At 36.0% G+C, this 14689-nt stretch overlaps 1 protein-coding gene across 2 annotated transcripts in view; it reads right to left on the bottom strand.

Annotated features, from left to right (window-relative positions):
- Positions 1-14689, bottom strand: part of LOC112451953 (zinc finger protein 628-like) — a 42448-nt gene that overhangs the window by 23323 nt on the left and 4436 nt on the right. Inside the window, exons 1-2 of one of the 2 annotated variants that reach the window (XM_025011890.1) lie at positions 4424-6309; positions 3859-4287 (exon numbers count right to left, since the gene is read on the bottom strand). The exons of the other annotated variant lie outside the window; for it this stretch is intronic. Of the exons in view, the coding sequence (XP_024867658.1) occupies positions 3859-4026 (168 nt within the window). The 5' untranslated portion in view covers positions 4027-4287; positions 4424-6309. Of the gene's footprint in view, positions 1-3858; positions 4288-4423; positions 6310-14689 lie in introns of those variants that run through there. 2 annotated transcript variants of the gene reach the window in all.

Below are 14689 nucleotides of genomic sequence, written 5' to 3'. Positions count from 1 at the left end.
CGCGCGCGACTGCAAGAATCAGCCTACTTCCCTACGTGTCCTCTAATCAGTCGCACTAATTAAAGCACGTGTGATTTTCCACGCTCGTCAGGATGAAAAAATACCAGATGTAAAAAGCCGGTAACGCAATCATGTCTACAAATCGCGCAACATGTTTCGTAACGATGAATCTGTTCAACATTTATGTTTTATGTGATATTTTCTACGATTTATATTTCTCTTTCCTTGTTAAATTAAAGTAATTTATGTTAAAATTTTATTAATTTATTTTCTGATTGCCTAATATCTTCAGTTTTAGGTAAAAGAAGTATTGTACATGCATGTGTATATGTATATACGCACTCGATTATATGCATTAATCAGGTCATTCGCGCTGGAAGCACGTATGAATTTGCTAGTTTCGAGATGACGCTATAGCGAGTTTATCGTAAATCATACGATTTATTTTGCAATAAGGAGCCCATTACGAGATCGTAGCTGAATCATAGACATTTAACAACTCATACTTATTCGTTTATTCGATTCATTTTCTTTCAATTTCTACTCGTAGTGAATTATTTCACCGCGTGAAAACATTATTAGATTGAACTGCTACAAAACCGGATATCAATCCTTTATGATTCCCATTAACTGGCTAATTAGCCGTGAGACGTGCGTCAATGAAAAGCCTATTTCAAGCGATGGACAAATCAGAGATTGCACTAAATGCATGTGCCAATCTCTTTAAAACTGTAAAATGTGTTTTCTTTCCCTTTGGACAATGCAACGTTGTTTGATAAAAAGAGAAATATTTTGTATATCTTGTAATAATTTCCAAACTAAGAGAGAGAAGGAGAGAGAGTGTGTGTATTTTCTCTAATGTTTCATAAAAAATATTACAATATAAAAAAATATCCTCTATTGTTTTTGTTAATAATCCTTATAATTAATTTAAAAATACGTACAATTTAAAAAATCTAAGAAAAATTTTTAAATATTTTGACTGTCATTACATTTTTTCCGCGTTTTTTTTTTAAGGGATAGTGGGAAAGTGGGGACGTTTGTTATTATTATTCTTTTCACGCCACGCGACGCACGAAGGAGCGCAAGAAAAAGTAGGAATCTCGCTTGGAGTAAACAGATACTGGGTCAAACGGTGATAAATCGAGATGCCGGGACTTAGGAATCCGCGAATGGCAGTACCGGAAAGATGCGTTGCGCTCCGGTACGTTCCAAGAACCGCAAAAGGGGTTGTTTAGTGCCGTCGTGCAAGCTTTATGGCATCAGAGATCTGGGTATCTGCCAACATTGAAGTCAAGGTTGCCATATTTGTTGCGACAAGAAAGCAAAACCTTTTACGCACATCGTTTCCTTCCTCTTCCTTTTTCTTCTTTTCTAATGTGAGACGGGAAAAACGATTGCCTTTCTAACGCAGCACGATCGCAATGCTGCTTTTGATTCAGTCTCTAAAGCAATCGATATCATCTGTATTTAAAAAAAAAAACACAACTAAAACATTGTAAGTAACGCAGAAATTGAGCGAGATGTATACGTTATGTCTCACGATTAAATATCCTTCTGAGAAAGCCAAAAATTTTTGTGGAATAAAGTGAGGTATGAGAATAAGACAGTGGACTGAACCCGTTTAACAAATTTCCATTTGTGAGGAAGTACGGGAAATTTTTCTTTTCGGCATTCCGCTTGCTATAGAGTTTAGAAAGCGCGATTCATGGCACGAATCACAGCAGCGACGCATAATTGACAATTTTCACGTCGCTGACGCGACATTACTTTGTAATTACGTTGTACGCTGGAGTGCATCAGGATTTATTTCCTAGGTTTTCCTTTCGCAACAAGATTCTACTCACGTAAAACTGCACTTAAGCGTTTTATGTGATAAAAACAACGGGGCGTAAAATAAAGTAAGTGCGCAGGAGATTGGATATAAAAATACATAATGACTAATAATTGCTTGATAATAACGGAATCCAATGACGTTGAAATTAAAGGGAATTTGAGGGAACACGGTTTCAAAAGAATTCAAGTAAATAATAGACAATCTTATTTGTTACAATTCTAGTTCTTTTCAATGCATTATAATCGAATTGTCGTTTCGAACCGAACGAACACGATAAAGCGTAAAAGAAATCAAGTTTAAACGCGCAAGAGATTAGGTGTAAAGAGATATAACGACCAATAATTGCGCAATAACAACGGAATCAAGTGGCATTGGAAATTAAAAGAAAAGATCAAAGTTTCAAAAGAATTCGGACAAATAACCGACAATTTTATAGTTTTCCAATGTATCATAATTGAATTCTCGTTTAACCGAATGAGCACAACGCAACGTATAATAAAGTACATTTACGCGAATACTAGAAATATTAGAAATTAGACAAAAAGATACATAAGACTAAGTAAACGCGATAGTTGCACGGAAAAAAATGATGTTGTATCAACAGCATAAGTGTTATCGAGATAAAATTTATTGATGCAATGCAACATCAAAATATTGATAAACAAAAAACATCAGATAATTGTTTTAATAACTTAAATATTTGGTCCAATAATATCCAATTGAATTAACTATTTATGCTTGTGGCAGCCCGTGACGTTAACGTTTAATTGATTTTTTTCCGTGTGCGGAATTAAATGGCGTTAGAAATTAAAGGAAAAAAGTAATGTTTCAAAAGAATTCAGATAAATATGATAAACACTCTTAATTTTTATAGTTTTTATTTTCCAATTATCATAGTCGCGCGCGCGTGAATTCTCTTTAATTGAAATGAGACAAAAGTCTTATATTTCGTCGACTCGATATAGGCTAACTCTTTAAGAAATAATCGATTCTCGAAGGATGTACCAAGAAGTATTAAGAATACACGTCCTGTTGCACATAAATATCATCAAGTCTGCTATGGTCGCATCTGTCTCGTTAATTTTGCGCTCATGTTCCAATCTAGTGGCGCAATAGTTTAACAATCGCGCAACTCGATGAGTTCGCAATGCGCATCGTAACGTGTCGGCGCGGCTTCAAGAAACCTCAAGTGCCGAGTTGCGCGATATCGCATTATCTTTATTTCCGTGTGACATAATTCGGTGGCATTAAATGCTCGTCAGCGGGGAGCACACAATCGGTTTATATCGCGACGGTGATTTGCGCGATCGGACACAAGCCGGCACGGAGACGAGCGAGAAACATCCACCGCGAAATGCACCTGCATTCATGTGCAGAATTTAACAGCTCACCGTCTCTGTTATCCCGGTAACTAACCCGCTAATTAAACGGCAACGCGAACTATATTTTCTTTTATTGCACCTCTCTTATTACGAGCGAAGGTACGAGTAACAGTAATATAGGAGCTTCTCTCAAATCGCGATAAACGCACTTGAGAAATGCCACGTTGTGAAACTATCTATAAGTCGCGTATAAATCCACGACGATACAATTATCTCTTACAGTTATCTCTTCCTGTTATTTTCAAGTTATTTTGAGTGTTAAGAATGTTAATTATGAAAATATCAATAAACTCTACGCAGCTGTTTCCGTATTTTAATTACACAGTACATTATTAGCAGATAAATAAATAATGAAAAAGAAAAGAAAATCAACAAGAGCGCGGATAAAACATAACCCAGATCTCGTCTAATTTCAAGTCATCAAATTAATATAATCATTCGGTTCAATAAAAATATACGTTACGAAGAAAATTAAAATAAGACCACTAACTTTTTTTTTATTTCTCAATTGATTCGAAAAAGTTAATTCGCGTCATTTCTACAATGACCGATTTAATTATTAATTTCCGTTAATTATGATAACTTAGTTAATTACGATACTATTAATTAATTAATAGTGTCGTTTTATTTGATACTGACTTGAAGATAGGAGCTGGCCGCTGACAGAACCAGACGATGAGCGAAGAACCTCTGACCTCCTGGACAACACAGGGCCACATCGGCGAACCTCTGCGACAACATGGCCTCCTTCAGAATGTCACCGACGTCCGGTGCCCTCCCAGAAACGCGGATCACTTCTCCCATCATACTCCACTTGTTTATGATCAATGATCGCTCGAGACACTCGCGGAAATACGCACTCCCCGTCGAAAGTCCTTGGCTACTTCATTTGCATGCGCGACTTTGCGGTACGTGGGAAAGATATCTTCGCAAAACTTGGAAAGTTCTTAACGACTGCTCTTCAGTCGACGTGTCGTTGTCCATTCCGCCGCGACCGTCAGCTTTCACGTAAAACCATCTTCTGGGGAACGTCGCGGAGGTCTTGAAATCTTCGAATGTCCTTCCTTTCTTCATTCATACGTAAATTCGAGCGTAAATTCTTTATTCTTTATTCTTTATTCTTTTCTCGATCAAGCTCAGTCGTTTATGTTGCTATTTTTATCGCGCAAAGTATTCGTAACGTAGGTATGATATAACGAATTACAATCTTAATGAATACCGTTGCACCGGAACTCGTCTCGCTCGCTTTTGAAAATATTTCCTCAAAACGATTCGCATGCAAATTCTTGTTAACACGCGATCGATCGATTCACACTTACAAGTGATATTTGTTGATTCTGTTGTGTGACGCTGACTTATGGCTATATAATTATTGGCATTTATCAACGATAACGGTGTTGGCATCCGCTGTCACATCGTCATTGTAGGATTTATGACTGGCCGCATTTTTTTTTTGTTTGCTTTTTATTCTTGCTTTTAATTCACCGTTAAAATTAGCTCGAGGGTTGGACCAATCGGAATAATAAATTCCCATAATCTTATGCCCATTAATTCATCTCCTTTCTAGTCGCCGATTTCTATCTATCTATACTTGATAGATAGATCAAAATCAGATGAGTCTTCCTGAAATCAGAATTGTGGAAATTCGAATTTCCCAGATTTGGCGATTCTCTTCTCTCTTTACATTAACAAAAATTCTATTTCATAATATTTTAATAAAGCTGATGAAGATGAATTTTTGAAGTATATTTCAATGAAAAACTATTTAACACTGGGATGGCTTTACATTTTTTTCGTACATTCGTAAATTTATATGAAGCATCAGCTATATATAGGTGTCTTAAAAATTGTTTGTTTTTTCACTTCAGAAAAAGCTCGGAAAATCCAGCTGTGGAAACGAGTCTCTACTTTTTTAAATATATCCTATACATTGATCCATCTTTAATAAGACGCTTTCATTGACCAACATGCGCGCACGCGGTACTTTTCTTCCTTGCCCCGTCGCTCTCTGCAATCCTATAAACTCCGATTTGAGGTTTCCTTCCCGCGGTCGGTTCTTTAACCGAGCGCTTTTTGCAGCTCCGCTTCAGTTGTTATTACGCGATACCCTGATAATTCCATCAGAATGCAGTCGGACGAGTCGATTTCACGACAAATTTTTACGACGCCGTTCGGGAATGCTTTGCACACGTCGACATACAAATCCACGAGATCGTCAGGCTCGTCAAGATGGTCAGGATCGTCCTGGTTTGTTTAATGAACGCAAATCTTTTCTCTCAGATACTGCTCCTCGATCAAATTCAGTCGTTTATGTTGTCGCAATTAGTGAACCTCGAAATCACCCGAGGGCGTGCACTTTTTTCACGCTGTGGATCCGCCTCCAAATCTTTGATTTTGTCGATCGAGCGTCGCGCAGGGTATGATCAATTATCACAACCGAATCTCCGCTTGGTTACTTGTTCATATTGATGCGTCACATTGTCTTTTATATAAAATATTTTGTGATTCACAAAAGCGTTTCAATTGTACAATGTTTCGTCAAATCCGATAAAGATTGAGAATCCTTCTGATTTATTAAATCAACTAAACATGTATTGTTGGATCGATAATGTCACCGAAAATGTACATTTGCTTTAATCAACAAAAATATATAATTCATATAAATCAATCAACTGCTTGCATCGAAAACCTTACTCCCGGTAAAATTGGTCTGATTTTAATAATTAGTCCCTGATTAAACCATAGTCAAGTTTACAACGATCTCGTCTAGTAAAACTTTATATTTTGCTAAAATAAACCTATTGATCTCCCCCCTCTTATATTGCCCCCGTAAGAGTAATTATTCCAACGTCTTGTCTCTCAAGGTTGCATTTATGAAAACAGATCCGATAAATGCTCCATCGATCTACGGAGGAGAATTTGGGAGATCGCATCGCAAATACTCGCGGATTCGCTCGACATCTCAATCTCGGTCTCGAATTCGCGGATCTCAAATTTCCGGAATTGTTAAGTCGTGTGTTCTCTGGCGAATCGCGCTCGCTCGCGGCGCTCACGCGAGGAGAACCCGTCGCTGAACGACTCAGCAGGGCGACTGCCACCTGAAACGCTCAGGTGAGCAGAGACCACCTCTGCCATCGCGAGAGTGGTCTCTCCGACGAGACGGAGAGAGCACTCGCAGGGAACTCCTCCCATGTCTCGCTGCTCTATCCCCTCCCCCCTCGAGTAGAGTGCACCTGCGTGCGCTCGTCCCGTGCGTGCACATCCTATGTGTTTAGTGCTATGTCAGTTTACAATTAATTTCCAATCATTCTCAAATGAGTGAAATGATGATAGCGAGATAAGGAGCCGAGAGTTTTTCAATTTTTTCAAAGTACTTGTATAGAATTGTATACTTTGACTTTGATCGCGTATATGCTTTTCGATATTTGAAATATTCGATAAACATAGTACAATCAATCACGAGCAAAGAAAAAATTAAAGATTATAGGAGACAAAGATGCAAAGTTGTCTTTCTAGGTAAAGACGACTCAAGTTAATGACAGAGAAAATACATTGGAGATGAATCACAAGTGGATCGTCTGGGAATGTAGACAATTAGGATTCGTCATTTGGCCTCATACCGATCGCCTTTTCCTAGAAACCGTAGACAAATGAAACGCAGAGATCTCACGTTGAAATAAATTGTGGCGTAAAATGAGGAAATACATCTATGATATACCTGGAGCATTCTAATTATTCTTATACACAGGACGATTCATGTATCTTATTACGTCGCAATATTCGGAACAGAAATATACATTAAAAAATGAATTCTATCAGGAAATTCGCTGTGCGAACAACATAAATATAGTCATTTCATTTATTTCTCTAATTTTTTAATCAAGACATTTAATCATATATTCAATTTGTTTTTATTCTTTAATTTTAAATCAATGTGAAATTTGAACTTTTTAATGTCAAAATAAATTTTTAGAATATCTGTTTTTTTTTTTTATCATTTTTTTAGAAAAGAGCTAGAGGTAGAAGGTGAGGAAAGAAGAGGAAATTATTGTATAGTAACTCTTCGATGAGAAATTAAATTCTGTATTGCGAAAACATGTTCGTATCTTTGAAATTACGTCTACACGTTATGGTCCTATCACCTGTAGAAAGGTGAACGCAGATAGAACTGGGAGTATCAAAAGCAATGCGCGAGAGAACGCGCGGCCGCTTAGCGCGGGAATTCGTGTGCTAATGTCAGCTGTCAGTGAGTTAAGCGGATAATCGTTAACGCGTTATGTTCATAATCGTCGAGAAAGAACGGCATTTTCTGCAATATCGCTCACCAAGAGCCGGTTTATTAAGCATAATTGACCACAATATCAATATTACTGTAAGGGGGATAAAGTGTGCGCAATTTTTCTTTCAGCTGCATATATAAATATAAAATATAAATATAATCATATACGTAAAGATAAATAAACATTTGTTATGTTCTTAACACTTGTTGGAAATATTTAGAAAAAAAATATATATGTATACATACATATATATTTTATGTATATATATATTATAAATATATATATTAAAGAAGAAAAAATTCGTGGAATTGTGAAATCTAATAATTTTAATATAATTTTCTCTGTAAATTTTTACATGTTTTATCAAGACTTTCGTGCCAAGAAAACATCTTGAAAAGAAACAAATTCGCACACGCTGAGTCACGTGAGTAGTAAGATTCTTATAATTTGCAATGGAACTGAGAGCTGATCATTACACACCTTTTATTCGCTTGCCGGAACATGGCAATCATGTTTCGCGGTATACCTCTGGAAGAGAGTATACAGTGTATATAATTAATATCCTATTAATGCGAATCAAAACTGTTTGATAAATTTAAATTTAACCTACTAATTTATCACCATTTACGTTCAAAGATCTTAATCAGACGAACATAATTAATCCTGCGTTTTTATATACGTCGATATACGTGTGCTAGTTAAAAGAAAAAAGTTTTAAAATCATATTTATAACTTATTGAGATAATTATATAATTCTATATTTTTGCCAAATTGCGTTACACGATAAATCTGAAAGTTTATTATATTAACTTTTATTCTGAATTTAATTTTTCTGATTTTATTCTACATAAACAGTTATTACTTTAATTTTTATTGTTCAGAATTTTTCGCGATATTTGGCGAAAGTCCAACATCCATCAACGAAGGATTAAAATTAATAGTTTCTTTAAAGAGTTAACTACCAAACAACTGATAATATCTTTTCACATCTTGCACGTCATATTTGCGAAAGTTTTGCAATCATAACACAGCGATATTTTATCACGCAAAAATGATTTCGCGACAGGGATATTCTGCAAGAGATCGCGATAATGGCGCATACTTGGATTCTTATCTGTCTAGAATGTAAATTGGTACCAAATTAGGGAGTGTCTAAGATAGAAATGACATATAGTCGGATATCATTAGCTCGGTTTCCTTGATTCTAAAATTATACTACGCGCACGCACACGCCCGGTGATAACGGCCTTTTAATGTGTGCATACTTCGGTTCGTAGTTCGTATATGCGATGTATTCTAGGTACAATAAACACATGTCGAATTTTAATATATATCTTTTCTTTTATGACTGCGATATATATTTTTTTTTACCGGCAATTACATGCCTCGTTGCCTGGAATGCATATCATCCTTTAGAACCCTATCTAATTGACGAGTTTCAAGAATTGCGCCTGATGAAATTCTGTGAAAATTGATGCATGCCTCGACATATCAGTGTGATCATATTGAAGAAAATATGTGAAAATATCAATACGATGATATTACTACAGTAAAACTGTTTAAAAAGACGTAAAATAATTGAAATGTTATTTCGAATTAGTATTGTTTTTAAAAGAACAATAATAATCAAATAATACTGCGAAGCTGTTAAAGAATATTATTAGATAAGCGATGGCTTTTCTCTCTTCAAACATGTTTCATACCTAAAAAATCGAATTGACAGTACCGCAATGTTTTCAAGATAAATTTTTCAATTGCAAATCGTTAATTAGCCTCATGGTTGTTCAAAAATTATTTTAAAATTGGCTTCATGGTTGTTCAAACAGATGATTAAGCCGTAATGAACGTTAATAAAAGTTCTTTTGACACGATGTCCGTCATTGCTGGTTCCGTTACAGTGTGATTATAGACGTGAGAGAACGGCGCTACTTCCGGCCGTATTATCTCAAGACAAGCGAGAGAAATCGATCTCTCCCTCCGTCAAATTGATGAACTCGACCTATGAACACGTGTGACGGATGATGATGGAGAACGAGCTGAAACTGCTGCCGCTACTTCGAAGTCATCCTAAGAGCGATACATTATAACGGCACAAGTGTGAAGGTCGAAACGAGTTCCTTGAAAGTATCGTCGAACTGGTGATGCCATTTATTTAATACACGAAAGAGATGGGTTTCAAAAATTTGCAAGAAAAAACATTACATTAAATGTTCATCGATAGCATACTTGGTCTTCAAAACACACCTATACCTCATTAGAATCTTCATTATTTAAACAGAAATTAAGAACACAATCTGACTAATTCAATAATATTGAATAATTGCATAAAATTTTATTGCATGAAATGAAATAAAATACAAAATTTTATAATTAATTTTTTCAGGCTTTCATTTTGCTCCTTTTAGTGAAACATAGAACATACCAGAGGATGATTGACGGAAAATAATTGAAACTAAATAGCTAATATATAAATAGACAAAATGAAATTTATTGAACGCTATTTTGCAGAAGAAAACCGTCATTTTTATTAATACATTGTGCAAAAGGAAAATGAGAAGAGATATGGCGATTGACAATGAAAAGTATAGATTTTGAAAAGAAAAAAATTTTAACACATCACTTAACAAAGTTGTCGAAATTGTCAAGTTAATTTTTTTCTGGACGGAAGTTTTGTATCAAATATTTATCGTATTATATCAATTTTTCGAATAAAAATTAATTGTTCCGACATTACATAGTAATTTTAACATATAGTAATAGGGTAGATTAAGGAACGTGCTCGAAAAAATTCCTTTTTCTGATGTCATTAAATCCAATAAAAAGAATAATATTTGTAAATTTGCAACGACTGAATTTCGGTCGCAAAAATGCAGAAGAAATACTGATCCAGAGTGAAAGCGATATCATGATATTCAAGATGTATTACCGTTTACGGTTTATCAGGGCCGCGATAATTACACGAACGGCTTGTCGAAAGGTTCGGACGAATAAAAAGACGCTATCTCTCTAGTGAAACGAATCGATAGTTAAAGAATTTGAAATAGAAATCGCCTATAACTTTTCGACCACCTATTAATTAATTTTGATAATTGAGTTCATATTTCGAGAACTGAAAAACTCTTTTATTCAGTAGACATTTCTCTTGCTCTGAATTTCTCTTTGTAAAATAATTCCGGGAGAAATGTGTCGATTGAGTATTTAATTTCTATAATTCTATAATTTATGTTTCATATTTTTGTTTTGTCCTTAAAAGATTATTTTGTAGATTATATTTTATACACACATATTTTATATAATATGTTATTTCTTTCTTCTCAATTTACAGGATTTTATATTTAAATCTATATTTATCTTATAATTTCTCTATACTCTGTTAAGGTGAACCTTCCGTTGAACACATACTACAGAAAGGGGCAATTGAATATATTATTACTTGTTACACCGTAATTACATCTACTGAGAGGTTCTCAGGAAATGCATAACGGTGGAAATTCCATGATAAATCTACGAGGTACAAAATAACGGGGATTGTAGATAATCGCAAGGATCCGACCCGAATTCGAACGATCCGACCGTGTCGATCGAGCTCGCTCACGGCAGAAGAAACGAAGAAACGCATGGGGTTTCGGCTCACCGTTGTTTGCTCGCATGTGAATAAAAATCTCATCGATCATCGTTGGTGAAACACGCGGCACGGCAAACAGACATTTGCACAATACGCGCGTGCCGGCCGCGTGTGGAGCAACGCTCGTTCGTTCGGAACGGGGCACGTGGTCCCGGCCATCGCTAAATCCATTAGCACGCGGAGAGAACGTTTTCCAGGCTGGTTATCGGGCAAATATTGTTCCGCGCTCGGTTACCGTTTTACTCACACGCCGACCCAGCTTGCTGACACTGTTTCGTACTACGTCACATGCTACTATGCCTGCTATCAGAGGTTGTCAAAGGAACACCCGGAAATAGCTTAATCCTTCGTAATTCTCTCTCTCTCTCTCTCTCTCTCTCTCTCTCTCTCTCTCTCTCTCTCTCTCTCTCTCTCTCTCTCTCTCTCTCTCTCTCTTTCTTTCTCTCTCTTCCTCTTCCTCTCCCTCTCCATATATATACCACAATATATTATTTTTTCATACTTTTTCCCTTCCTTCATGTCAGACAGTTCTTAAATCTATAGATATAAATACCTACATTTGAATCAAGTTTATACATATATACATATAAAGTCATAACATTAAAATAGTTGAAAATAATGGTCTTGATGTACAACGATTTAAAAATATTAATTTTAATGATATTTTGAAGATAAGATAACGATTAAGCCTCCTCTTAATAACGGAGAGAATTCTGCGAGTAATGTCAACTCTTTAGGTTTAAATACGACACATTTCAGAAATAGAAATGAAGATACGCTTGGCGCAAAGCGCGTGCCATTCTTATCTGTCCTTGTAATATTCACTCCATTGGTTTATTATTACTCTCACTTGTCCAATTTGGGAGCTGCTGCTTTAAATGCAATGGTGCGACGACGCGACGAATTTCAAACGCTCGTCGTTTAGCGCTTCTCTCTTTGCACGAGGTTGTAACTTAAAAATTTGCCTTGCAGCCGCACAGCTGGATGAGATATAGAGTTCCTCTCGGCCGAGATCTCGGGCCTTTTTTCGTTGCGCGCGCACTCACAGATACGATTTCTTCAGATAAGATTGTTCTCACTTTTCCAACCATTTCTCTAACTTGTTCACGTACTTTCGCAAAAATATCTGATAGCGAAGAGATTAATCTGTACGCGTACCGACGAATCTTTTGCTAGATAAAATATTCGCGCGTTTACCTCTCACATTCTTCTACAGATACCACGCGAAATTGATTTTGTTATATAAATAAATTATTATTCCACGAAATTGGCATTCGCTCAAAAAATACCGAGAAATTAAACTAATAATTTACTGATTATCAACAACATGTTAGTTTTAATGCTTTTATTATGCAAACTAACACATATATTTTATAATTAGAAATACGATTTTAAATAGATTTATTTATATATATAAAATATGCTAAAAGGGAAGAAAAATTATATATTTAGATCTGCGTAGGTTGAAATATTGAAACATGAAGTCGCTCTTAGATTTTAAATTATAGTGACGTTATGAGAATTTTATTCGCCTGAGAATAACAACTTACTCCGAGGGATGATGCGAGGAAGGCAGACAGAACGGTGCCTTGTTTGCACTTGATAAACGAGCGACGTTTTCTTCCGCGATGTATCGGCAATGTTTGCTCGTCGTTTAATGCCGACGACAACCTGACTCAAATATTTAGCACGTACAAGACGAACAACAAAACTGCCTGCTCGGACTTGCCATGTCCGAGCTTTCGTCTCTCTCGTTCTCTCTCTGCTCTCTCTCTCTCTCTCTCTCTCTCTCTCTCTCTCTTGCTCTCTTCATAAAACTCATAGTGACGCATGTTCCTCGCTAATGTAAAAAAAGTGGACGACAAGTCCAACTAGCACGTATTCTAAATTACCGAGAATCGAGAGTCACGATGATCTATGTTAATATAATCCATCACACACATATGTATATTTATTTACTTATTTGTTCCTACTTCATTTTATATTATTTTGTCTTCGCCTCTATAAAATTCTATTACGTGATATGGATTTGGTAATTTGATAATATCTAATAGAATGTGCATTAATGTGCAGGTAACATAACGGGCTATTTATTTTGCGCATCATATTTATAATTAGTAATGTGAAACCTGTAATTATATAAAAGAAAAATGAAATATACGGAAAATTGTTCTCCACATCGTATATCTTGTTAGCTTCCGCTCGCCTTTCGAATTGCGGAGAATTGCAATTCTCAAAGTGCGCAACGACCGACGCAGCAATCTCTTCATTTCCTCTCTTACAAAAAGACCGGCGAGTGATAGAAAGGGAACGGCCGGTTAGTTTCGTCGTCCTGGCACTAATCATTCTTCAATCAACAGATCAAGCTTTAATCGCTTCTTCAGGATTCCCTTATAGAATTCCAGCCGCGCGGGAAGAGATATATAGAAGAGCGTTTCTCTCCAGGAAGTCAAGTTACATATTGTGCCGCGAGAGATTTGTATCGGCATTCCCTTCTACCCCGAGCACGACTCGACCAATCACCGGCATACCTATCGCGCAAATTGTCTGTAATCTTGCTGGCGCTTTTCTGGAAATAATACGCCGAGAGTACGCTCGCAACTCGCAACGAGCGCATCCGTTGCGCTCTTGGTCGTATCAAGCCCGCATCGTCCCGGGTAGTTTTTCTTCACTGGTGACGTACTGCCTTTTAAAAAGACAAGTAGCCGTGAACAAGAGTTACAATGTTTGCTACAATGCAAGCATTAAATGTAATCAGGATTCAATCATATACTGAGTGGATATATATATTAGAATGTAAGAAAAGTACAAATGATTGGACAGATTGGACTTGTCCTTATAGTAGTAAACCAAAACGTGCGTAACGGATGCATTTGAAACAAGCTTGTGACAGCTGTGCTATCCTTGCCACCATGTACAGCTTATTTCATTATCATACATAATATATACATACATGTTAAAATAGATTTATGGACGTAAAAAAAGATTCCAAATCAGAAATTTTTACATCGCCAATAAAAGGATTTCTTATTCGACCCAACTGGCTAACTTTATTAATTATAATCGTCAACGACGTTGACGATTATAATTAATAAAGTTAGCCAGTTGGGTCGAATAAGAAATCCTTATCGTTAATCATTTATTGGCGATGTAAAAATTTCTGATTTGGAATCTCTTTTTACGTCCATAAATCTATTTTAAAGTTAGCCAGTTGGGTCGAGTAAGAAAGAGAGATTCAATCAGTCATTAATTCTACACTTCGGTAACTCGATGCGGATGCGTTTACGATAATTCATGCAACGTAGAACTAATTCTAAATACTATCGTTCCTTTTAATTGCGGTCTTTCGTGAAACAAGATTATGCCATAGATATTAATTTCTTAACATTACGATTTATCTTGAATAGTTTCTCTGAATAATATTCCAATTTTTTCCGAAAGTGGCATTCTTTCCACCCCACACCCTACGTTCAAATTCGTTATATATATATATATATGATTATGATTATACAATTAACTATATATATATATATATATATATATATAGTTAATTGTATAATCATAA

Source organism: Temnothorax curvispinosus, unplaced genomic scaffold, assembly GCF_003070985.1.
Source record: "Temnothorax curvispinosus isolate PA1 unplaced genomic scaffold, ASM307098v1 QBEX01002827.1, whole genome shotgun sequence".
NCBI classification, from domain to species: domain Eukaryota; kingdom Metazoa; phylum Arthropoda; class Insecta; order Hymenoptera; family Formicidae; genus Temnothorax; species Temnothorax curvispinosus.
This window is presented reverse-complemented; position numbering and strand designations above follow the sequence as displayed.